At 40.8% G+C, this 27,893-nt stretch overlaps 1 protein-coding gene across 6 annotated transcripts; it reads left to right on the top strand.

Annotated features, from left to right (window-relative positions):
* The first annotated feature begins 449 nt into the window (after nt 1–449).
* Nucleotides 450–27,893, top strand: Sult1c2a (sulfotransferase family 1C member 2A). Of its 6 annotated transcripts, none has more exons than XM_039083469.2 (10): nt 450–607; nt 2,678–2,756; nt 9,401–9,578; nt 9,927–10,052; nt 12,845–12,942; nt 14,926–15,072; nt 23,000–23,126; nt 23,704–23,798; nt 23,932–24,112; nt 25,725–27,893. In XM_039083469.2, the coding sequence occupies exons 3-10, from the start codon at nt 9,428–9,430 to the stop codon at nt 25,835–25,837; spliced, it is 1,038 nt and encodes a 345-aa protein (XP_038939397.2). In that variant the 5' UTR covers nt 450–607; nt 2,678–2,756; nt 9,401–9,427; the 3' UTR covers nt 25,838–27,893.

Here is a 27,893-nt window from a genome sequence, read left to right as displayed (position 1 = left end):
CTCATGTGCCAGGTTTGAGTAACTTTATAAGGGCTGCACTCATCTAGGCACAGGGTGCTTTGAGCAAAAGGCTGAATGTGTCAGCTTTTGAGTTATTTTTCTTTTTAAACATAAGCATGGCAATACTCTTGTTTTTCCCACTTTAAACTCTATCAGACTGGAGAGGAAGAAGACCACGTAGCATGGGGACTCTGCAACAAAGCCAGGGCCTGCACATAGTGGGGAACCAGGTGGTCTTAGAGAGGGAGGAGCAGTGTGTTTGCCTCTGTGCATTTCTCTAAACAGCCTTGAGTCTGAAAGTACTTAAGGTAGTGGAGATTTATAGAACAGTGATCCCTAAACAGTGAGACTTACTTCCTCATTGGCCAGATGCCAAAGTTTGTTTCTTGTAGTCGTGACTCTGTTGATTAAAGCTCTAGCTGATCTCGTTGATTGCAGAGCATTTGAGATTGATTGCTAAAGGTTGGGTACATTTGGCATAGTAGAATTTGAGCCTCTGTGCTTGCCGTATACCAGAAGTACTTTCCTCCTTCCTCTAAATGTACCTTTGTACTTACCGAACACTGGGCAGTCCAGCTTTTAGACTGGTGAAAACTCGAGTTTGAAGGTAAGAACACAGCTTATCTGAAACATTTGGCATAACTTGTTGGTGTATGTTCTTAGTTCTCAGACATACAGGTGCTAATGTGTAAGTGGTGTAACTCAAGTCAGAAAGATCTTAAGTCTTAAGAAACCTAAGAAAAATAATAATAAAAAAAATCTGAAGCTAACATTGGCTGTGTTCAACTTAGAAATTCATGCAGACACCTTTCCACAATACCATCTCTTTGTGCATACTGTACTTTTCCCTCACAAAGACTCCCCTCCTGTCAGCCATCTACACTGCTCTGGCTATGACTATTTCTTCACCACACTGGACCCTCTTTCGTCTAAGTCTGTGGACACCATTCAAGCTAGGCCTATAAAAGGAACTGGACCAGGTCTCCTGCTTAGGGAAGTTACTTATATAAGCAAGTAACCATAGCACTGTGGCATAAGATCTGGGAAGTTCTCATGTAAATTTAGATCCTCTTGCAGCTGAGGGTGGAGGACAGTTATGATTTCAAATCGTGTCTGGAGGACAGTGTGAGGACCTGTCTCAGAAAACAAGATGAAAGGTTAACTCTATGGAAAAGACTAGAGATTGTTTCACAAAGGAGGCCACAGGGACCTGGCCTCAGAGGACGAAAAGGAGCCTGCCTGGGAAAGTCTGTGTGTCTATCTGCCTTACTCTAAAAATAGCAGTGACCACAGCTGAGACCACCTATAAGTAGAAGCCCAAGGAAGCACTCTTTTTCTCTTCTAGCCTGCATGCTGTGGGCTGTCAGATGGCAGGTGTATTTCTACCTGTGTGCTCCTTGACCTTCTATGAGGTTATCAGAAGTAGAAAGTGTCATTCTCAGTATTTGATGTACCCAGTCTGCGAGGCACTGGTGCTCAGTAGCACAGGAAGCTGCTTTCAGTTCTTCCCCTGTGATCTCTGCTTCTGCTCAGCAGCAGAAGTGAGGTTTGTGCACACATCAACTCCAATTCTGGGAACACATTCAAACTTGAGAATCTGATTTCAGCTGGGTGTCTGTGGCTTTTGTATCACTGTAAGATAAGGCATTCAGAAACCTCTATTCCTCCCCAACATTGTCAAGCTGGGCATGGTGCACACTGGGCAAACCTTTACTACAGAACTACACATCAGCCCCCACCTGACTCACTGTACATACTTCCATGGCCTCACTCAGCCCTCAAATCTACCTTTATACCACACAGACTCTATTAATGAGCTGGTCTCTGTCAACTGAAGATTTTCAGTCCTTACCTCCAGGTCATAATTTTAAACTTATTTAAATTCAGTTACTTGTTTGGTCAAGTAACAAAGAAACACTAAGAGAAATGCATAATTTTCTTTATTTTCCAATGTTCAATGAAACAGCAGGTCTCTGAGCTTTAACTGATCATGCTATTCTGCTCAGTTTTAAAAAAAATTCCTACAAAAAAGTCCCAGATCAAGGTGTCTGTCAGTATGGTTTCTCAAGGCCTTTTCCTCTGTTTGCAGGGGGCCTTCTTTTACTATGTCCACACATGTTGTTCCCTGTGTACATCCCTTGGTATTTCTCTGTATGTCTAAATCTCTTCTAAGAAGAACCCTAGTATTATAGAATTGGAGCCTCATCTCAACTTTATGACATCTTCAGGGCCCTGTCTCAAACTGACACATTTAAAAGTAAGAAGATTAGAGCTCAACATGTGAATGTGGAGGCACACAGTTCAGTCCATCATATCCACCAATGCTTTTCCAATATTAGTTTATGCAAATAGTTTGCTCTTGCTCACAAATTGAGCAGTTTAAAATGATGCAACAAGATGTGGTAGTACGTATCTGGAATCGCAGCATTTTGGAGGCAGAGGTAGAGGCAGAGGCAGAGGCAGAGGCAGAGGCAGAGGTAGAGAAAAAGGCAGAGGCAGAGGCAGAGGCAGAGGCAGAGGCAGAGGCAGAGGCAGAGGCAGAGGCAGAGGCAGAGGCAGAGGCAGAGGCAGAGGCAGAGGCAGAGGCAGAAGCATACTTGCAATTTTGTTTAGGAAAACAAAGGATGAATTAATTAACTCAAACTTTTTCCTTTATTCTTATTTTGTTTTGTGCCAGCCTAGGTCTGCTTCTGCCCTTGAGGTATCCAGGTACCATTGTGCACTGAGCAGGACTGAAAAGAACAAAGTTTATTCTGGTAGGTGGATTTCACAGGGTGTCAGTTGGAGTGAATGCAAAGGGATAAATAGCCTTCTTTAGTGATGGTTTTCAGTGAAATAGCTCTCTCTTATTGGGCTTATTAAGGGCTATATATACCTCGGTGAGTAGGTAGGAGTTTTCATACTGAGGGTATATTACTGGCTGGTGTTCATATGTTTGGAATGTTCATTTACCTGTGGAGGACTCTTTGATTCCTGAACATATCCTTACAGGGAAAGAGGAAGGATAATCTGTAATTTTGCCATGACTACCTCAAGGGTGGCAAAAATGGGGATCATAGGGATTATGTGCACAGGGAATGCACACCCAGAGCAAGGAGGAAAACAATCCTACTCCTGCTGGTATCAGGATGAGATTTTCAAGGCTTCGACACATCAACCTTACTCTTGCTCTGGATGGCTCCCTTGGTTGCATGGCATTCCAGACTCACAGGTTTAGTGCTTTGAAACAGTATTACTGTAACCTAGACTGGCCTCAAAGTCACACTCTTTCTGCTAGCTTCCCTCATATTGCTTGCCATCATACCCTACTGATTGTTTTAACTGTTTTTGGTCAGAAGTTTGAGCAGATTACAGCAGCTAGGTGAAATGAAGGTCTGCACACCAAGAGGCTTGGGGAAAACATCCCACCTCAGTTCATCTGCTGAACATCAGCCTTCTGTTCTGTTGTGCAGGTGAAGGACTGAGGCTGTTGCCTCCAATTTACTCTCAGCTTCTAAAGGCCTTGAAATCTATTCCCTTTTGTCTATGAGCTGGTAGAGGGAACTGCATCATCAATATACTTTGAGGACTCCCATATCCACCACCAAAGTTCTACTGGAGTTCAAAATGAGAATGTGTTTGGGAACTGTTATACTGAATACCAAAATTTATATTTGAAAAGGACACTGTAGACTTGCAGACTTGCACTCACATGTTGCTAATAGGAGAATGTGCTAGTGGAGATTTGTCTCTACAACCTCGTAGTTCTGGAAGCCATGTTAGGCTTCCTATCTTAATAGATATTTGGTCATTCAAAGATTTCTGGCAGGGTTGAAGACTGATTACACTCTCATAGCCTATCAGGCTGTTTAACTCTGAAAATACATATTTTATTGGATAGTTATCAGATAGTATACAAGCTAGCCAAGATATAATATACATTTTAAGCCTTTCTTAAGATGGAATGGATAACTAAATGTTCTGTTTAACTAAAAAAGTGATGGACTGGGTGTTGAGTATATCATATGCTTTATAAATTTTAGAATGGTAATAATTGTACTCAATTTATATATAAGTGAAAAGGCTTTTTAACTGGACAAAAAGGGGGAAATGTTCTGGTTTGCCCTGGAGTTATCTGTATTTTGATGCTAACTCCACTGCCCCAAGGACAGCTGCCTAGTCAAGTACTCAGGAATCAGGTGACTTCACTAGAAACTTCTCCCCATTGAATTTGTAAAATACAGGTGAGGGGTAGGTACAGGATAGAAGGAGGCCTGTCATTGGAGGAGAAGGAAGGATGGGTGGGAGAGAAGTTTGAAGGAAGAGGAGGAGACTGGAACAGAAAGGAGAAGGGAGCGAGAGAGAGACACTCGCTGGCAGGACAATGGACACTGATGTAAAGATCTCGCTCTGTGTATTTACAGGTTGTTACTAATGTTCCTAAGGGATGGATGGTACTGGGATTTGTATGTTTAGGTGGGCAATTATATCTTAACAATTGGCTTGAAAGAGCGTACCCCTGAACGGGGAGCCTCGTCTCTCGCTCCAATCATGGGGTGGGGTGCCACCAGGAATCACGAGTAGCCAGTCTTGATGTAACAGCAAGAGGTAGCTTTTATTAACGAGATCCCTATTAGCGGGATCCTGGGTCGATACGTATCTCACACAGGAGACAGAGGAATCGACCCCGAGCTTCCAAACTCGGGGGTTTATATAGGGGAGGTTAGGGACATTTGCGTGGTTACACATGATTGGTCATTTCAAATGGTGCACACTTACTTTCGGCTCGAAATTACAACAGCAAGGAGTACATGCTATCTAGCAGCTCAGCAGCTCGGGTAGGGTGGCTCATCTCACTCAGGGAGATGACTCACTTCTGGGGAGTGAAGGAAGGGGAGGGGGTGGCTACGGATGATCAGTGTCCTTGGAACTGGTAGCTGCTTTGGCAAGTCCTATCTCTGGCTCTCCCTCAGGCACGTCCGGCACTGCACATCCTGACTCTGACAATGAGTAACCTTTTTAAAACTCTATTTCTACAGGCTCAAAGAAAAAAAAAAGAAAAGGACAAAAATACATTAAGTAATAACAATTTCTGTATTAGTTTTCTTTGTGAATATGGACTTATTGCATGAACATCTTAAATTTCACGCACACTTGTAACTTAGAAGCAATTTTTAAAGAAGTTTTATGAGATTAGTAGACAGATACTAGCTGAGGTCTTTATCAAACCATTGATTTAGAATCTTGTAAGCCTTCTTATATTTAGAGGAATGATTATTACTTATGCTAAACCTGTGATGTGAATTAAAAGGGAAGGACCTAACATGGAAGGTATGTTAGAAATGTCAGTGCTCCAAACTAAGTGAGTGAGCTTACACTTGCCACTTCAGAACCAAGGAGACTGGAGCAGGAGGATTGTACATTCAAGGCTACAGAGGGAGCTATGGGCAATCCTGGGATATGTAGAGATCCTATCTACTCTTACCTTAAAAGAAAAGAAAGGAAGGGGAGATGGCAATACTCTATCTTCCTCTGCTGAAGCTGACTATATCACATCTCAGAGTTTTATGGGAAGTACACCCTCTCTGCTATACTACAACTATAGCTGCTGCTTATATTGGAAATGTTTTCAAGTAAAACCGGGTCTTCATTTTCTAAAAGCACTGCATCCATTCCAGAGAACTCAACTTTCTCTGGGAACCTGTCATCCTGATATTTGGTCTGGCCAGCCTGGACAGTTTTTGTTTCTCTCATTCACTGTAGTTTTCTTTACACAATTACTAGCAATTATTCACTGTTACACTTTCCATAAATATTCTTTCCCTCTAATGTTCTAGGCTTCAAATTATATAAGAACTAAAAACGAGTTGCTTATAATAAATATAATAGTGGTACTCACTACTGTAGCAGTCACTGAACATTACCTTGCTATGCCTCTGAGCAGCAGTGGTAGATGTGCTTTGAAACTACAATAGCCACTTACTCTTGAGTATTAGAAGATCATTCATCCCTCCTATTCATATATTTGTAAGTTTCTAGGTATAGCAACCAACCACAAACAGTGGAACAATGTGTCTCTCTCTGAAAAAAAGACATAAAGTAGACTGTAAGTACATGAGAAGATATTCATTATTAGTCATGAAGGAAAAGCAAAACAAATCTATTGGGATGGAGATTTAAGGGAGATACATGTCAGTGATTAGAGAGTACTATATACTACTGGTAGACTTCTTAAATGATACAGCCACTGTAGGAAAGTTCTATGACAATTTCTCAAAAATGAGAACATACTATTTTGCATATCTGCATTGAGTTATGAACCCAAAAATATGAATGTAGAAGCTTAGGTATTGTGCATTGTTTATAGTACAATAGTTGAAAGGAGGCACTCCAAGTTCCCGTGGACAAGGAAATGGATAAACAAACCACACTACAAGCAGGCATGCAATAAAAGTTAGCATTAATTGGGAAGAAAATCTGATGGCATGCCACAATACAGCCGATCCTTAAGAATATTCAACTAAATAAAATAGCTATTCACAAGAAGACAAAATGAACTTACTCTAAAGCATCTAGAGTTTAAGGAGATAAAAAGGAAAATAGTGGTAGCCTGGCACTGAGCTTTAGCAGTAGTGGGCTCCTAGCTTCCATCTAGAAAAGTAAAATGTTTTCAGGAGATGGAAGGTGATGGTAGACATAGAACAGCAGGAATATTATTAATGCCACTGAGCCATCCACTTATGATACTTAAGAGTCATTTTCATGTTGTATATGCTTTATCACAGTACTTTAAGAATTCCATTCTGGGCCCCCACCAGCTCACTGCTCCCAAACCCCATGGGAGCGAGAGCTCACCGCCTGGACAGGTGGGCATTCCTGAGACTGCAGAGTGGAAGAGACCACCAACAGTGCGCACACCTGCCCATATCCCTGGCACCAGAGAAAACTGTATACGGCCTCTGGGTTCCTGGAAATAAGCGCACAGGAGCAGCAGGTCCCCTGCCCCTGAGACACCACCGGAACCTGAAGGGACCGACCAGATAAACAGTTCTCCGCACCCAAATCTCATGGGTGGGAGAGCTAAATCTTCAGAAAGGCAGACACGCGTGGGAAACCTGAGGAGACTACACTCTGCTCACATTACTAATTCCAGAGGAAAAAACAAATGCCATCTGGAACCCTGGTGCATGGAAGCTCCCGGAAAGGGCTGTGCAGATAATCCTGGTTGCTGTCCCCCCGGGGAGCTCATAAGCAACACCCCATTAGCAAACTTGAGCCTCAGGACCACAGGTAAGACAAACCTTCCTGCTCCAAGCGACGTGCCTGGTGGACTCAAGACACAGGGCACAGGAATAGCTGAAGACCTGTAGATAGGAAAAACTACACGTCCGAAATCAGAACACTCGGTTCCCATAACTGGCTGAAAGAAAAAAAGGAAAACAGGTCTACAGCACTCCTGATACACAGGTTTATAGGACAGTCTAGCCACTGTCAGAAATAGCAGAACAAAGTAACACTAGAGATAATCTGATGGCGAGAGGCAAGCGCAGGAATCCAAGCAACAGAAACGAAGAATACATGTCATCATCAGAGCCCAATTCTCCCACCAAAACAAACACGGAATATGCAAACACACCAGAAAAGCAAGATCTAGTTTCAAAATCATATTTGATCATGATGCTGGAGGACTTCAAGAAAGACGTGAAGAACTCCCTTAGAGAAACACAGGAAAACATAAATAAACAAGTAGAAGCCTAAAGAGAGGAATCACAAAAATCCCTGAAAGAATTCCAGGAAAACACAATCAAACAGTTGAAGGAATTAAAAATGGAAATAGAAGCAAACAAGAAAGAACACATAGAAACATCCCCAGATATAGAAAACCAAAAGAAGAGACAAGGAGCCGTAGATACAAGCTTCACCAACAGAATAAAAGAGATAGAAGAGAGAATCTCAGGAGCAGAAGATTCCATAGAAATCATCGACTCAACTGTCAAAGATAATGTAAAGCAGAAAAAGCTACTGGTCCAAAACATACAGGGAATCCAGGACTGAATGAGAAGATAAAATCTAAGGATAATAGGTATAGAAGAGAGTGAAGACTCCCAGCTCAAAGGAACAGTAAATATCTTCAACAAAATCATAGAAGAAATCTTCCCTAACCTAAAAAAGAGATACCCATAGGCGTAAAAGAAGCCTACAGAACTCCAAATAGATTGGACCAGAAAAGAAACACCTCCCGTCACATAATAGTCAAAACACCAAACACACAAAATAAAGAAAGAATATTAAAAGCAGTAAGGGGAAAAGGTCAAGTAACATATAAAGGCAGACCTATCAGAATCACACCAGACTTTTCTCCAGAAACTATGAAAGCCAGAAGATCCTGAACAGATGTCATACAGACCCTAAGAGAACACAAATGCCAGCCCAGGTTACTGTATCCTGCAAAACTCTCAATTAACATAGATGGAGAAAGCAAGATATTCCATGACAAAACCAAATTTAAACAATATCTTTATACAAATCCAGCACTATAAAGGGTAATAAATGGTAAAGCCCAACATAAGGAGGCAAGCTACACCCTAGAAGAAGCAAGAAACTAATCATCTTGGCAACAAAACAAAGAGAAGAAAAGCACAACAACATAACCTCACATCCAAATATGAATGTAACAGGAAGCAATAATCACTATTCCTTAATATCTCTCAACATCAATGGCCTCAACTCCCCAATAAAAAGACATAGATTAACAAACTGGATACGCAACGAGGACCCTGCATTCTGCTGCCTACAGGAAACACACCTCCGAGAAAAACACAGACACCACCTCAGAGTGAAAGGCTCAAAACAACTTGCCAAGCAAATGGTCAGAAGAAGCAAGCTGGAGTAGCCGGATGTAGATCTCTCCTGAGAGACACAGCCAGAATACAGCAAATACAGAGGCGAATGCCAGCAGCAAACCACTGAACTGAGAACAGAACCCCCGTTGAAGGAATCAGAGAAAGAACTGGAAGAGCCTGAAGGGGCTCGAGACCCCATATGAACAACAATGCCAAGCAACCAGAGCTTCTAGGGACTAAGCCACTACCTAAACTTTATATATGGACTGACCCTGGACTCTGACCTCATAGGTAGCACTGAATATCCTAGTAAGATCACCAGTGTAAGGGGAAGCCCTGGGTCCTGCTAAGATTGAACCCCAGTGAACTAGATTGTTGGGGGGAGGGCGGCAATGGGGGGAGGATGGGGAGGGGAACACCCATAAAGAAGGGGAGGGGGAGTTTCCTTGCTAAACATAATCCCTTATGTTGGCCCGTAAACCAGGAAAGGGAATAAGACTGGAACTGTAAATAATACTCAAGTTAATAAAAAAAAATAGAGAAAGAAAAAAGAATTCCATTCTGATCTTTTCTCACAGGAACTAAACCTTCTTCCCTGAGACATCATGGCCCTGGCCCCAGAATTGAGCAGACAGACAAAACTGAAAGAGGTCGCAGGGATCCCACTGATGGATCCAACTGTCAACAACTGGAGTCAGATTCAGACCTTCAAGGCAAAGCCAGATGACCTCCTCATCTGTACTTACCCTAAATCAGGTAACCTGGTAGAGTAGTAGCCCCAGCCTCATCCTCTGAGCTATCTGAACTCCTCACCTAAGTTAGAACTACCTACAGTTAGAAGCTGGCTCTTTTTGTCCCACAATGGGTGCTACTTCACATGTCTTATCCCTGGGATCTTGAAGCTTAGTCTGTACCATTCATTTTTCTTGGGAAGAGGTGAGATTTGTCTCTACTTTTTTACCTTTCCCAGAGATCCAAAGTATTTCTTCTATAGCTAACAAGATCCTGGTTAGAACAGAAGGTAAAGCCAACATCTGCATCCACACCCCTTCATTAGTATATTTGAAGAATAATCTTCTAACTCAATCTTTATGGTCTTCCCAGGGACAACATGGATTCAAGAAATTGTCAACATGATTGAGCAGAATGGGGATGTAGAGAAGTGCCAGAGAACCATCATTCAACACCGACACCCTTTTATTGAGTGGGCTCAGCCACCCCAGCCTTCAGGTAAGAGACCCTGATTCCATATATGTTCCTCTTCTGTCTAATCTCTGTCCTTGTCCCTTCATCTTCTCTTTTTCTTTCCTATCCTGTCTCTCTCCCTCCCCCTATTTGTCTTTTGGAACAGCATCATGCTGTATATTAGTCCGGCTTTGAACTCACTGAGATTCTCCTGCTTCTGCCTCCTGAGTGTTGGGTTAAATGTATATGCCACCCTTTCCAGATCCATTTCTTTTCTGTATTTCTACCAAATGTGAATCAGCAAGGAAGATAGATGCATATGAAGGCAAAATTCTGCCTAATGTTCTCATTATACCTTTGCTCTGGTCATGTGTAACTGCAGAATAGAGGAAGGAACAGAAATCTACTCATCAGCAGCTCACACCCATCTGCGTTCAGTACTTTACTTTCATAACCAAGTGGTTTCTGGACAGTGTCTTATGATTCAAAACACACACACACACGCACACACACACATACACACAAACAGAAACACAAACACATGCATGCACACACATATACACACATACACATATAAACATGTGCACACATACACACACATACACACATGCACACACATATGCATGCATATAAATACACACACATACACATGTACATACATACATATGCACACACACACACACACACACACACACGAGGAGGCAATTACTTTGTTCAATTGAAAAGCTATTTTTCACGTAACTTTAACTGAACATTTTTCTTTTCATACATAGTTTCTAGTCTTGAGATTTCCTTGCTAAACATAATCCCTTATTGTTGTGAAATCAACTTTATCAAATTCTTAGTTCAAGAGCAGTGTGTGGCCAGACTCTTCACCAAAATATAATATAATAACCTCCAGCCCATCTCTCCATAGAGCAGTTCTGCGACCTCATGAGTGGGCCTCCACACTCTACTCTTTTTTTGGCACTGTGCTCTTCCAAAATTTCCCCAGAATTGTCTGTGAAGCTTTGCTTACAGCATTTTAGGGCTTTTAAGCTCAAATTTCAGGACACATTATAAATCTGTCATGAAGCTCATCACATTGAGTCTATAGTTAGGAGCACAGACAGATGCTAATGTTTTGCTCACCTTTTTCTATTTAGTTTAATTTCCCATTGGGCTGCCAATCTGTGGGTGAACCTTTCTGGAAACCGTATTATGGATATACACACCCAGAGATACAGTTCATAGTCCAGTCAAGTTGACAATGGAAAGTAAGCATTATACCTTGTCACCTTCCAGACCTCATATCATAGAAGTAAGGTGGAACGCAAGTTTACAGCATGCCCTTCCGCTGTATGTTTATAGTTAAATGCCACTTATTATCAGTCACAATTCTAGTTTTTTAAAAGTATCTCTGCTCCTTGTTTGACAGGTTTTCAGATTATTCATATAAGAGAATCTTTACCATTTTCTGTGGATCACAGTCCAGATTCAAATGTGCCACCTAACAGAATGATTTCATGCAATCTTTGAAGCAATGCAGGACTAATTCTCTAACTTCTCCACTGCCATTATTTGAATAGCCTGATTGCTAGATTAAAGGAAAGACCTTAGGGACAGTCTGCAATATCTTTATTTCATCTTACCCCATTTTAACTCAATGATTCACAGAGAAAGTCCCTACAAGGTTTGTAAATAGAAGTGCAGAAATTACAAATCATGTATCAGAAAGGATGTAATAGAAGAAACATCACTGCACATAACCAGAGAGAAGTTTTTGATATGGCTGGAAGGGAGGTGAAAAGAGTCTGCTCACTGTTTCTTATCAGCTCTGGCTCAATAGGACAAATTTGGTTATTCTTGGCTTCAAGGTCATTATCCTCAAAATGATAAAGTGAATTCCTTGAGGTTCCAATAAGAGACTTCAGGTTTGGGTGTTGAGAGGGACACTAAGAGGAGTTTCCTTAGAGATGTAAGTCTTGTTAGGAGAATTGTTAACCCCATGGTCATACAGATAGCAGCATGAAAGAGCACTGATGAGAATCCAAGCAACATGGTAAAATATGGGAAGTCCATTCTTATAGGTCTCAGAGGAATTGGGGGGTTTCATGAACTCAGGCTGACTAATTCCTATAGAGAACGAAAAGGAGGAGGAGGAGGAGGAAGGGGGAGGAGGAGGAGGAAAGGGGAGAAGGAAGAGAAGGAGGAGGAGGAGGAGGAGGAGGAGGAGGAGGAGGAGGAGGAGGAGGAGGAGGAGGAATAATCTCAAGGTAGGAATGTACAACTCCAGTGATGTGTGTGGGACACATCTATTGAAGTTGAACATGCTACACAGGTGTGGGATGTGTTGTCATTAGTGGCTTTCTGTTCTCCTTGGGTCTGGTAGTTTGGGCATCTAAATTTTCTTAAAGAAGGAAGAATAGAGTCTTTCTTCCTCCTATAATTTGAGAACCAAGTGAATCTCTTAGTCTATAGATTTTAGACAAGGACATATACGTTCCTAGTGCTGGGTCGCTATTTCCTTTATAGAAAGTACAGGCTGTGCCTGTGGTGTGTGTGTGTGCTGAGGAACAGTCCTGTTTGGATTTTCTTAATAACACATACTTATCGAAGCCTCCATCCCATTTTCTACAAACTGACAGTAAATTCACTCGAAGGGAGCATCCAGGTCTTAAGCTATGTAAGCCTACAAACACGAAAGCAAAACCAATAATCCTTCTTCCACCACCCCCAATCCCCAAGGCAAAAATACGAGAATCCCTGTGTGGATGCTGGATTCCCTGAGCAGCACCTGGAGTGGATATTTCATGTGCTGAGCATACTGTGCAATCATCTCCTGAATTGTGTTACAGGTGTGGACAAAGCCAATGCGATGCCAGCTCCAAGGATATTAAGGACCCATCTTCCCCCTCAGCTGCTGCCACCGTCTTTCTGGACAAACAACTGTAAGGTAAGACAGTAGCAGTTCCTATCGGGACTGGAGCAGGGAGCCCAGAGCCTCAGGCCTTCACAGCCTGAGTGAGTATAGCTTCCTTAGCAGTACGCTGTACCTCTGAGACCTCATACTGTGCAGTAAAGTCAAACACCATGCTAGATTTAGTAGAGTGGTTCCCCAGAGGCTTTCAAATGTGATGTGAAGGCCGAGGGCAGACTGAGGTACTGGGGATCATGTGTTCTTCAGTGAAGCAGACTGGGAGTGGGGAACGGGAACCATAGGCTGTAGGCTATAGGAGGGCTTATGGAGTGGAGCACAAAGAAGACTGAGCAGATCAAGTGCAAAGGACTGATGTTCAAAGGGTAAATCCCAGTGGAGCTGCAGAGGAGGCTTGGATGGAGCCTCAGAAGCCTCCAGGCTGCTTTCACTCTTTCTAGGATTATGTCATGTGTCCCAGTGTCTTGTCTATTGTGTTCCTGACACATTGAGGGTGTTTGACCATGATAGGAGTATACCATAGGTATACCAAGGAGTATGCCAAGGGTACAGAATTCGTGCAGTGAGTGGAGCTGAAATTCAAGGATGAGTCAATGGCTTTTCTAAGAATAATCTTTTTCTTTTTTAAATGGAAATAGTGAAAGAAAGATAAAAAGGGACTAGAGAAATGGGCTCAGTGCTTAAGTGTATTGACTGTTCTTCCAGAGGACAAAGGTTCAGATACTAGCTCACAACTGTCTGTAACTTCAGTACTAGGGGATATGATGCCCTCTTCTGTTTTGTATGGGTACTGCTTGCACATGGGTCATGATCATACAAGCAGGCAATGCATCAATATAAATAAAACCATCACATAATTTAAGCTTTAAGGATTGTTTTGAAAGGACTAAAGTATTTATAGATAGCAGAAATATTGGTGGAGTTCCTACAATCAAATTACTTGTATTGTCCGTAAAGGTGGGTGACGAATGCCAATTCTATTCCTGGCATTACTGAGACCAGCTATCATGAAATCACTGAGGAATACCTCTTGATATTATCTGAGATCAAATAAGCTGAGGAAATTCCCAAGTTACAAAAAAATAAAACTGAAATAAAATTAAGAAAAGCATAATTATCATGGACCTGTGCAGTGGTATTTGATCCCCTGGATAATTCAGCAACATTAGCTTTAATGTTTGCACAGGGATTGAAACAGAACATGAACACAAGGAGATAAGAGAATGAGGAGAGAGCATAGGTATCATGGGTCATCATCTTCCATGTATATGTAGGTGGAGGAGTTGAGCTCTGTGGTACTGAGAACCGTCTTCAATGGGTATATTTTCAGTTTTGAATGAGTGAGGTTATTAAGTATATAAAACAAGCCAGAGAAAATGAACAAATAGAAAGCAGCAGGCAAATGGAAGGGTGGAGAGAGAGAGAGAGAGAGAGAGAGAGAGAGAGAGAGAGAGAGAGAGAGAGAGAACAAACAACAAATCAGGTCCTCAAGCAGAAATTGCCTGGACAAGCCCTCTTGAATCTGACACTTGTTGTTCCCAGCACAGAGATTCTCAGGCAGAGCATAGAGTGTCCCTGGGCAAGGCTTCCAGGTCAAGGAACAAATCACAGTAGAAAGATAATATTACAAAGGGAGGACTCACAAACATCTAGCAAAAACTACTGATGAATCTCCACTGGGATAGCCAGTCAATTTACTCATAAAATACCCAGGCTGATCAGAATATTCCTCCAAGTAAAGGACAGGTAGGAAAGAGATAACATCAGGAGATCCTGTGCTCACACCATTTTCAAGAAACTGAGGAAGTTTAAGCATCAGCTGGAGTTTCACACTGAGGTTTCTCTCTATGGCTAAGGTTTCCAAGAGCTGATCTTCTAGTATCTCTTTCCCAATGGGCTAAACAAAGTAACACCTTTACAAAAGAGTTCACCTTCCAGATGTTCTCAGTAACTAGTTTTTTACTTGGGCTATTTTTCTCTTCTCTTCCCTCCTTGTCACAGAGTTCATGGAGTAGTCTCTCCCCAGATAAGGGATCTTGGAGTACACTTAGAAAAATATATTTGGTGTTGAAGTGCGTATGGAGTAACCCAACTTCTGAAGCCAGCTTCTCAGTGAATTCAAACAACAGAAGGAAATTTACCAATATAGTATACATTGTAGGTGGTAAAGAAGACTGTAGGCAACTTCTGGGTAGTCTTGTGTCATCTGTCAAAGGTTTTAAAGATTAATTCCCTATTCTTACCCTGGACTATAAGCTCTTACAAATCAGCATAAGATGACCCCAGTACCAGAAACACCAGTATATCTAACAGAAATACACATGATCTTATCTGAAGAGTCATCTCAGCTCAGATCCCCAGATTACTACTGTGATCATGATCATACATTACAACATACATACATACATACATACATACATACATACATACAACATACATAAGGAAAGAGACCTTCATGAGGGTGTCTGCTAAAGAACAGTTCAAGTTGGCTCCTAAAAACTTCTGACAAACCTGTTATATGCAAAAATAAGAAAATGTTAATGCGGCTGCTCCCAAACCCCGTGGGAGAGAGACTTCACCGCCTGGACAGGTAGGCACTCCTGAGACTTCAGAGCAGAAGAGACCACCAACATTGCCCAACCCTGCCCACATCCCTGGCCCTAGAGGAAACTGTATATGACCTCTGGGTTCCCTTGGATAAGGGCACAGCAGCAGCGGGTCAAGTGCGTCTGAGACACCCGCAGAACCTGAAGGGACCGACCAGATAAACAGTTCTCTACACCCAAATCCTGTGGGAGGGAGAGCTAAACTTTCAGAGAGGCAGACAAGCCTGGGAAACCAGAAGAGACTGCACTCTGCACACATTACTGATTCCAGAGGAAAACACCAAACGCCATCTGAAACCCTGGTGCACGGAAGCTCCTGGAAAGGGCAGCACAGAGCTTCCTAGTTGCTACCCCCACAAAGAGCTCGTAGGCAGCACCCCACAAGCAAACTTGAGCCTCAGCACCACAGGTAAGACAAACCTTCCTACTCCAAGCGACCTGCCTAGTGAACTCAGGACACAGGCCCACAGGAAGAGCTAAAGACCTGTAGATAGGAAAAACTACACGCCCGAAAGCAGAACACTCTGTTCCCATAACTGACTGAAAGAAAACAGGAAAACAGGTCTACAACACCCCTGAAACACAGGATTATAGGACAGTCTAGCCACTGTCAGAAATAGCAGAACAAAGTAACACCAGAGATAATCTGATGGTGAGAGGCAAGCGCACGAACCCAAGGAACAGAAACCAAGACTACATGGCATCATCGGAGCCCAATTCTTCCACCAAAGCAAACACTGAATATCCAAACACGCCAGAAAAGCAAGATCTAGTTTCAAAATCATATTTGATCATGACGCTGGAGGACTTCAAGAAAGATGTGAAGAACTCCCTTAGAGAAACACAGGAAAACATAAATAAACAAGTAGAAGCCTACAGAGAGGAATCACAAAAATCCCTGAAAGAATTCCAGGAAAACACAATCAAACAGTTGAAGGAATTAAAAATGGAAATAGAAGCAATCAAGAAAGAACACATGTAAACAACCCCGGATATAGGAAACCAAAAGAAGAGACAAGGAGCTGTAGATACAAGCTTCACCAACAGAATACAAGAGATGGAAGAGAGAATCTCAGGAGCAGAAGATTCTATAGAAATCATTGACTCAACTGTCAAAGATAATGTAAAGCAGAAAAAGCTACTGGTCCAAAACATACAGGAAATCCAGGACTCAATGAGAAGATCAAACCTAAGGATAATAGTTGTAGAAGAGAGTGAAGACTCCCAACTTAAAGGACCAGTAAATATATTCAACAAAATCATAGAAGAAAACTTCCCTAACCTAAAGAAGGAAATACCCATAGGCATACAAGAAGCCCACAGAACTCCAAATAGATTGGACCAGAAAAGAAACTCCTCCCGTCACATAATAGTCAAAACACCAAACGCACAAAATAAAGAAAGAATATTAAAAGCAGTAAGGGAAAAAGGTCAAGTAACATATAAAGGCAGACCTATCAGAATCACACCAGACTTTTCTCCAGAAACTATGAAAGCCTGAAGATCCTGGACAGATGTCATACAGACCCTAAGAGAACACAAATGGCAGCCCAGGTTACTGTATCCAGCAAAACATAGATGGAGAAACCAAGATATTCCATGACAAAACCAAATTTAAACAATATCTTTCTACAAATCCAGCACTAAAAATGATAATTAATGGTAAAACCCAACATAAGGAGGCAAGCTACACCCTAGAAGAAGCAAGAAACTAATCGCCTTGGCAACAAAACAAAGAGAAGAAAAAGCACACAAACATAACCTCATATCCAAATATGAATATAACAGGAAGCAATAATCACTATTCCTTAATATCTCTCAACATCAATGGACTCATCTCCCCAATAAAAAGACATAGATTAACAAACTGGATACGCAACAAGGTCCCTGCATTCTACTGCCTACAAGAAACACACCTCAGAGACAAAGACAGACACTACCTCAGAGTGAAAGGCTGGAAAACAACTTGCCGAGCAAATGGTCAGAAGAAGCACGCTGGAGTAGCCATTCTAATATCAAATAAAATCAATTTTCAACTAAAAGTCATCAAAAAAGATAAGGAAGGACACTTCATGTTCATCAAAGGAAAAATCCACTAAGATGAACTCCAATCCTAAATATCTATGCCCCAAATACAAGGGCACCTACATACGTAAAAGAAACCTTACTAAAGCTCAAAACACACATTGCACCTCACACAATAATAGTAGGAGATTTCAACACCCCACTCCCATCAATGGACAGATCATGCAAACAGAAATTAAACAGAGACAAAGACAGACTAAGATAAGTCACGAACCAAATGGACTTAACAGATATTTATAGAACATTCTATCCTAAAGGAAAAGTATATACCTTCTTCTCAGCTCCTCATGGTACTTTCTCCAAAATTGACCATATAATTGGTCAAAAAACGGGCCTCAACAGGTACAGAAAGATAGAAATCATCCCATGCGAGCTATCAGACCATCACGGCCTAAAGCTGGTCTTCAATAACAAAAAGGGAAGAATGCCCACATATACGTGGAAGTTGAACAATGCTCTACTCAACGATAACCTGGTCAAGGAAGAAATAAAGAAAGATATTAAAGACTTCTTAGAATTTAATGCAAATGAAGGTACAACATACCCAAACTTATGGGACACAATGAAAGCTGTGCTAAGAGGAAAACTCATACCTCTGAGTGCCTGCAGAAAGAAACAGGAAAGAGCATATGTCACCAGCTTGACATCACACCTAAAAGCTCTAGAACACAAAGAAGCAAATACACCCAGGAGAAGTAGAAAGCAGGAAATAATCAAACTCAGAGCTGAAATCAACCAAGTAGAAACAAAAAGGACCAGAGAAAGGATCAACAGTACCAAAAGTTGGATCTTTGAGAAAATCAACAAGATAGATAAACCCTTAGCCAGACTAACGAGAGGACACAGAGAGTGTGTCCAAATTAACAAAATCAGAAATGAAAAGGGAGACATAACTACAGATTCAGAGGAAATTCAAAAAATCATCAGATCTTACTATAAAAGCTTATATTCAACAAAACTTGAAAATCTGCAGGATATGGACAATTTCCTAGACAGATACCAGGTACCGAAGTTAAATCAGGAACAGATAAACCAGTTAAACAACCCCATAACTCCTAAGGAAATAGAAGCAGTCATTAAAGGTCTCCCAACCAAAAAGAGCCCAGATCCAGACGAGTTTAGTGCAGAATTCTATCATACCTTCATAGAAGACCTCGTACCAATATTATCCAAACTATTCCACAAAATTGAAACAGATGGAGCACTACCAAATTCCTTCTATGAAGCCACAATTACTCTTATACCTAAACCACACAAAGACCCAACAAAGAAAGAGAACTTCAGACCAATTTCCCTTATGAATATCGACGTAAAAATACTCAATAAAATTCTGGCAAACCGAATACAAGAGCACATCAAAACAATCACCCATCATGATCAAGTCGGCTTCATCCCAGGCATGCAGGGATGGTTTAATATACAGAAAACTGATTTATTTCAGTTAATTTTATACCCAGCCACTATGCTGAAGTTGTCTATCAGCTTCAGTAGTTCTCTGGTGGAACTTTCAACCACCATGATTTTTTCAACGTGATCCATTATATAAACAAACTGAAAGAACAAAAGCACATGATCATTTAATTAGATGCTGAGAAAGCATTTGACAAAATTCCACACCCTTTGATGATAAAAGTCCTGGAAAGAATAGGAATTCAAGGCCCATACCTAAACATAGTAAAAGCCATATACAGCAAACCAGTTGCTAACATTAAACTAAATGGAGAGAAACTTGAAGCAGTCCCACTAAAATCAGGGACTAGACAAGGTTGCCCACTCTCTCCCTACTTATTCAATATAGTTCTTGAAGTTCTAGCCAGAGCTATCAGAAAACAAAAGGAGGTCAAGGGGATACAGATCGGAAAAGAAGAAGTCAAAATATCAGAGCTATCAGAAAACAAAAGGAGGTCAAGGGGATAGAGATCGGAAAAGAAGAAGTCAAAATATCACTATTTGCAGATGATATGATAGTATATTTAAGTGATCCCAAAAGTTCCACCAGAGAACTACTGAAGCTGATAGACAACTTCAGCATAGTGGCTGGGTATAAAATTAACTGAAATAAATCAGTAGCCTTCCTCTACACAAAAGAGAAACAAGCCGAGAAAGAAATTAGGGAAACGACACCCTTCATAATAGACCCAAATAATATAAAGTACCTCAGTGTGACTTTAAACAAGCAAGTAAAAGATCTGTACAATAAGAACTTCAAGAACCTGAAGAAAGAAATTGAAGAAGACCTCAGAAGATGGAAAGGTCTCCCATGCTCATGGATTGGCAGGACTAATATAGTAAAAATGGCCATTTTACCAAAAGCGATCTACAGATTCAATGCAATCCCCATCAAAATACCAATCCATTTCTTCAAAGAGTTAGACAGAACAATTTGCAAATTCATCTGGAATAAGAAAAAACCCAGGATAGCTAAAACTATCCTCAACAATAAAAGGACTTCAGGGGGAATCACTATCCCTGAACTCAAGCAGTATTACAGAGCAATAGTGATAAAAACTGCATGGTATTGGTACAGAGACAAACAGATAGACCAATGGAACAGAATTGAAGACCCAGAAATGAACCCACACACCTATGGGCACTTGATTTTTGATAAAGGAGCCAAAAGCAGCCAATGGAAAAAAGATAGCATTTTCAGCAAATGGTGCTGGTTCAACTGGAGGTCAACATGGAGAAGAATGCAGATCAATCAATGCTTATCACCCTGTACAAAGCTTAAGTCCAAGTGGATCAAGGACCTCCACATCAAACTAGATACACTCAAACTAATAGAAGAAAAACTAGGGAAGCATCTGGAACACATGGGCACTGGAAAAAATTTCCTGAACAAAACACCAGTGGCTTACGCTCTAAGATCAAGAATCGACAACTGGGATCTCATAAAACTGCAAAGCTTCTGTAAGGCAAAGGACACTGTGGTTAGGACAAAACGGCAACCAACAGATTGGGAAAAGATCTTTACCAATCCTACAACAGATAGAGGCCTTATATCCAAAATATACAAAGAACTCAAGAAGTTAGACCGCAGGGAGACAAATAACCCTATTAAAAAATGGGGTTCAGAGCTAAACAAAGAATTCACAGCTGAGGAACGCTGAATGGCTGAGAAACACCTAAAGAAATGTTCAACATCTTTAGTCATAAGGGAAATGCAAATCAAAACAACCCTGAGATTTCACCTCACACCAGTGAGAATGGCTAAGATCAAAACCTCAGGTGACAGCAAATGCTGGCAAGGATGGGGAGAAAGAGGAACACTCCTCCATTGTTGGTGGGATTGCAGACTGGTACAACCATTCTGGAAATCAGTATGGAGGTTCCTCGGAAAATTGGACATTGAACTGCCTGAGGATCCAGCTATACCTCTCTTGGGCATATACCCAAAAGATGCCGCAACAGATAAAAAAGACACGTGCTCCACTATTTTATAGCCTTATTTATAATAGCCAGAAGCTGGAAAGAACCCAGATGCCCTTCAACAGAGGAATGGATACAGAAAGTGTGGTACACCTACACAATGGAATATTACTCAGCTATCAAACACAATGACTTTATGAAATTCGTAGGCAAATGGTTGGAACTGGAAAATATCATCCTGAGTGAGATAACCCAATCACAGAAAAACACACATGGTATGCACTCATTGATAAGTGGCTATTAGCCCAAATGCTTGAATTACCCTAGATGCCTAGAACACTTGAAACTCAATACGGGTGATCAAAATGTGAAATCTTCACTCCTTCTTTGAAAGGGGAACAAGAATATCCTTGGCAGGGAATAGAGAAGCAAAGATTAAAACAGAACCAGAGGAACACCCATTCAGAGCCTGCCACACATGTGGCCCATACATATACAGCCACCCAATTAGACAAGATGGATGAAGCAAAGAAGTGCAGGCAGACAGGAGCTGGATGTAGATCTCCTCTGAGAGACACAGCCAGAATACAGCAAATACAGAGGCGAATGCCAGCAGCAAACCACTGAACTGAGAATAGGACCTTCATTGAAGAAATCAGAGAAAGAACTGAAAAGCTTGAAGGGTCTCGAGACACCATATGAACAACAATGCCAAGCAACCAGAGCATCCAGGGACTAAGCCACTACCTAAAGACTATACATGGACTGACCCTGTACTCTGACCAAATAGATAGCATTGAATACCCTAGTAAGATCATCAGTGTAAGGGGAAGCCCTGGATCCTGCTAAGACTGAACCCCCAGTGAACGTGATTACTGGAGGGAGGGCGGCAATGGTGGGAGGATGCGGAGGGGAACACCAATAAAGAAGGGGAGGGGGAGGGATTAGGGGGATGTTGGCCCGTAAACCGGGAAAGGGAATAACACTCCAAATGGAAATAAGAAATACTCAAGTTAAAAAAGTAAATAAATAAATAAACAAACAAAAAAAGTGACAAAAAAAGAAAATGTTAATGCTGTACCAAATAGATCATTGTATCAAATATGACATAAAGAAAGAAGATGTGACTTTAGGTTGAATCATCAAATAAAGCAATGGTGTTTTATAATTGCTTACACATATATGTATATATCATTATATATTATATACATTATATATTATATATACATATTTAACGATTTATATATACAACACAGAAAATTAAAAACCAGAACGAGCCTAACCCTCAGACTGTGTGCATCTGAATAGAGAAATGTATGGACTTGGAAAGGGATGAATGAGGGCTGAGGAAAGGTGAGAGTTATGCCATGTGGCTGGAAAGCACATCTCTGAAAAGGAAAGATGAAACTCCTAAAATGTCAGTCAATACTGAGGTGAAAGACAGCCTGAGTACAAAGTGCAAGAATTAAATTAAAAAATAAATAAATAATCTGACTCTTTAGAAAATTCTTTCCATTGGTGCACAGCAGCATTTTGACTTGGAGAATACAAGGGCAAGATAACAAAGTCTCCCAACAGGGTCCTTATTGAAATGCACCTAGTGTTTGCTTATTCTGTGTAGAAACACACAGATTTTAAAGTGATCATCATGGAAGAAAGTGTGTGCTCATATCAAGTAGGATCCACGGTGCTGCTCCACGCCAAAACAGCAGGTGGAGCAATTGCTTTCTCAGAAATCAGGCTGAGGTTTCTGGAAGGCTCAGTGGCTCTGTAGTTGATTCAGAGTATGTAGAGGAAGAGTTTGCCCCTGATAACAAAAGGGAAATCAAGAATTGAGATAAATTTTAATGAGTTAGGGCTGGGCTGGGAGTATCATAATTGGTGACATTGCTCTAGGCTGAGTCTCAGTGCCAGGGCAGGAGAGCTGAGCATTCCCCAAAAGGACTCACCCAGAGGGACAACTAGGGAGTTCCAATATTTGTGTTCCTTTAACTCACCTCTCTTCTTCTCCAAAGTACCTTTATGTGGCTCGAAACGCCAAAGACTGCATGGTTTCCTACTACCACTTCTACAGAATGTGCCAGGTGCTCCCCAATCCAGGCACCTGGAATGAGTATTTTGAAACCTTCATCAATGGAAAAGGTAAATAAAAATGCATTGTCCCTCTGTGGTTTTACCCCGATTAGGCTGAGCTGAGAGAACAACCCCTGACAGTTGATCCCCCAGAGTTTCCTGTGCCTCCTATCCTGGCCTCTATTTGGGGATTCCCGACCTATAGACTTTCCTCAGCCTGTGTGACCCTGTCATAATATCAGGGTGCAAGTGATTGTGCATAATCAATATGAAGCCACTTTAATTCTCATATTAAAGAAAAGCCCCCAATACTGACAGAAACTACGTGACCTCAGAATCGAGCAGCTCAGTGATGCTGGGAAATATCTAATACAGAATTTTTCCTTCTCTGATGTACCTGAAGCCAGAAAAAAGAAAAAAAGAAAGAAAGAAAGAGAGAGAGAGAGACAGAGAGACAGAGACAGAGACAGAGAGTGAGACAGAGAGAGAGAGAGAAAGAAAGAAAGAAAGAAAGAAAGAAAGAAAGAAAGAAAGAGAGAGAGAAAGAGAGAGAGAAAGAGAGAGAGAAAGAAAAAGAAAAAAGGAAAGTCAAACTTTCCTGACTTGGAAGGTTTGTGTCCATGAAAACAATTCTTGTTTTTCACAGTAAGTTGGGGATCTTGGTTTGACCATGTGAAAGGATGGTGGGAAATTCGAGACAGATACCAGATTCTCTTCCTCTTCTATGAAGACATGAAGAGGGTAAGTAAATTACTTCTTCAGCATCAGGAACAGGGAAGCTGCTTTAGGAATGTGGTTCTGACAGAGATGTCTGGAAAAATGTGATAGTGTGAAAACTCTTTTCCAGTCCAACTAATGCTACCCTCACTCACAGGACCCAAAGCGTGAAATCCAGAAGGTAATGCAGTTCATGGGCAAGAATTTGGATGAAGAGGTCGTGGATAAAATAGTCCTGGAGACATCGTTTGAGAAAATGAAAGACAATCCTTTGACAAATTTTTCTACAATCCCCAAGACTATCATGGACCAGTCCATTTCCCCTTTCATGAGAAAAGGTCTGTGGGGCTTATTTATCTCTAATTCTAAGGCAGTCCCTCTCCAATCCACATATTGTGATTCTAAGAAAGCTAGAGATTTGTTCCTAGTGTACAAGAAGCTCTACAAAGCAAGTCTTACAGATAACTAAGACAGACTCCCCTTGGTGCACACCTCCTTGGGATCCCTGCCTGCGGTTAGACTCATCAGAGCTGACATCTAGTTTGATTCTGTCTCCAAATCATGACTCATGACACTTTCAGGACTTTCAGCATGTATTACTGAGACCCAGGCCCTTAATGCTTCCTAGATTTTGAAAGAAAAAAATCTGATTATCCCTGGTGATTCACTTTTAAGTGGGGAATGTTATTTTTTAAAGTTAGTATACTCAGTAACTTTCTAAAACTCAACAGTTCGATGATTTCACACAGATCCTCAGTAAACCCACTTTCCAAAAAGGTAGGTACAGAATGAAACCCATCCCACTGTCTCATTAACATCTGCACTTTTTTCCACTGCTATGCAACCAGGACTAGGTTTTATAAACAGCTGCAGAACTTTTTTTCTTTTACTTTCAGCACAGGAGTTAATCCATTGCCCTTGCAGTATTCCCTCTTTTCTCTCTTAGACTTTGGTAAGGTTTGAGAAGCACCCTTTTTCCCAGTCTATCCATGTCCACTCTTCTCTGCACTCACTTGTGTTTGCTTCTTTGCTTGCTTGCTTTGGCCATAAAAACACAACTAAGAATACCATGACAGAAACCTGTTCACTAACACAAACCGTGATTACCTTACATACTTTTGCTTACCAGAATATGAGCTATCCCTCCAGGAAAAGAAATACTGACCTCTACGCATGACTGTCTATACAGGACTCATGGATATCCTGTTATTCTTCCAAGTATTTCTCTTATTCTAGATATTGTGTCCATATTTTTATGATTAATGCTACAATGAACATTTCTTGTTCATCAAGTTGGATAATTTTCTTTAAGAATCACAAGTGTTACAGTGATTATCTCTCTAAAATTATTTAAAATAATAAAAATAGAATCTCGTTCCAATAACATAATCTACTAAAAACAATTCATAGAAATAAACGATGCAGTTCAATACATTCTTACAAACAAATAAAACTAAGTGATCAAAGTAAAAAGAATTCCATCAGCTTGGTTGATATCCTGCCATATCCTTTGCAGGCAATCTTTCCTTCAGAAGAAAATATTCCCATTTCTCACTGTAAGTTGGTTTTGTTTGTTCTTAGGTGGCATATACTTGGAGTGTCACAATATGTATTTTCTTATGCCCCAGATCTCTGGCCAGTATAACATCTTAAGATCTCCTTGTATGGCTATATGTCTACCATTCCTTCATTTTTATAATTGTTACTACCTAATATGTGTGTGTAGCACAGTAGAGCCAAGATTCTGGGTCACATTGAATTGATTGATTTTATTTAGATGCCAGAGCCCCTGCACAAAGAAAACTAAACCCCCTTCTCATTAAGGAGAGGTAAAGTGGTGAGGAATTGAGCTCCTCTCAGGACAGCACCAATGTGGGTACTGCACACTCCAGTCAGGGATACAGTCTGTCAACCACACACTGATGCTTTTGTCTGGCCTTTGTCCTTTAGGAATTGTGGGTGATTGGAAAAACCACTTTACTGTGGCCCAGAATGAGAGGTTTGATGAAATCTATGAGCAAAAGTTGGATGGAACCTCTCTAAACTTCTGCACGGAACTCTGATCAAGATGAGAAGATAGACATCAAGGACAGGAGTCCGTCTGCAAGCCTCAATCCAGCCAAAGGAAGATCAGAAAGCAAACTGTAAATGCCAAGGACTGTGACACCGACTCTGTTATTACTGACATCACATTACAATTCACAAAATCATATTATGTCCAGTGTATACTTTCTCCACTATTCAGTACAAATCAGTAAGATGGCTTAATAAGCTAATAAATAAACAAACTTGAATAGTATAAATTTTATGATGACATCTTTCTAGGAGGTATAGCCTATATTCTAACTCTAAATAACTATCTTATGCACAAAAACACAAATATTAGAAATCATCTAAATGAATGTACAGAAATTCCTAATGTCTTTCTGCTCAATCGGTATTTTTCATGGTTACAGTGGGAAGACTCAGTTTGTAGACAACTTGTTGCAACATGCTCACTGGAACATTTTCTACCTGGTAGGAGGAAATTGAGGGAAGGACTTCAAGGAGATGTCAGAAATCCAAATCTTAATAAACAGAATCCTAGTTCTGGAGCATAAAAGAAACAGAAGAAAGGCATGAGGGTGACCTTTGGAAAGCACAAATTGTGTCTTGAAAAAAGCAGAATGGATGCTTGGTGTTCAACTTGCAGCCAGTTGAGTTTTGATCTCCTGTCATCTCTTCTGAGGAACAGCTTGTACTTTTGCCCACTTTAGCAGAGTCCATCTGCATTTGCTTGCCAGCATACTTCCTTCCACCTCCCACTCGCTCCATGTCTTGGGCATCCTTTTACTCCCAGTAACCAGGCAATATGGAGAACACAGCATGTTGCACGATGGCTCGGAAGACGGAAAGGCAAACACGTTTCGGGTCACAAATTCTCAGCACTTACCCTTTCACTTTAGTTGCAGATGTCAGCACTGCTAAGCTGAGATCAGCAGGAGCAGCCTGTGGTATGAGCAGGATATATATGTGAGTTCAGGGTACCTAGCATGAGCTAGAATGACATTTGCTTTCTATCACTCAAATGTACACTTTCTCCTAAATGTTGAGGACGTGGGCACAGCATGTGTTACTACCAGCAAGAGCTATGAGAAGGTGTAGTAGAAGTTAGTGGATGGAAGCTAAGAAACTGGAACATGGCCTAGAAGAAAATGAGTGCTCCTGGCCCTGGGTCTTCCTTTCCCTTGTTTCTTGGCCATGAAAAATTCAATAAAATGAGGTGGTTAGTTTTGCTTTGCCATTTACCCTCACCATGATATTCTGTCCATCTCTCCACAGAATGTAAATTCCAAACCCAAGAGCTAAAATAAAGCTTCTGTCTTTATAAGTTGCTTTCCCCAGATATTGTTATAATGAAAGAAAGCTCACTAATACATTCCCAATGATGTGGTTATAAAATACTAGAAAAGTCTGAAATTTTGTTGAACTTATAGACAATCGCTTGGTTACTGCCGAAATCTAACCATATGTGTATAGTTAATTAACAATGTCTATTATATTAAAAAATTATATCCTAATTGTATTGTAAATTTTTATTGTTTGCTTCTAAGTCTTGAAATTATTCAAAGTTTCTCTAGGTAGAGAGTCCCCTCTTACAATCCAAACTAAACTGAAGTCCCTACATCTGCCTCCTTTCAGGGTTAAGTTCATAAGAGCCCAGAGTCACTCTAGCCTATAAAAGGAATGACTCTGGTCTCCAACCATCTACTGGTTAACTGTAGATTTAAGGTAAACTTTGGAAACATAATAGTGTCGAACTTAAGCCTCTTTTGGCTTTATTTTTCTGGGAGTTTCCTTTGTATTCAGAAATTAAAATAGCAGAACTTGAAAGAGATAAATGGTAAAACATACTATGTTGGCTTTGTACACGATTGTATTCATAATTTACCCATTGGCAATTTTTAACTATTACTTTTAGAGAAAAGAATTAATCAAGTAAATGAAACATTACATCAGAAGAGTAGTTAAGTAACTGTTAGAACGTTTATAAACATTTTAGTTTTACTAGCATTGACTTATGATTATTTTACTAGCACATCTCTATATACACAAAATTCAATAAAAGAGTTTCAGTTA

The sequence above is a fragment of the Rattus norvegicus genome, chromosome 9 (assembly GCF_036323735.1).
Source record: "Rattus norvegicus strain BN/NHsdMcwi chromosome 9, GRCr8, whole genome shotgun sequence".
NCBI classification, from domain to species: Eukaryota; Metazoa; Chordata; class Mammalia; order Rodentia; family Muridae; genus Rattus; species Rattus norvegicus.
Note: the sequence above shows the minus strand (reverse complement) of the source record. Positions and strands in the feature narration are given on the sequence as shown.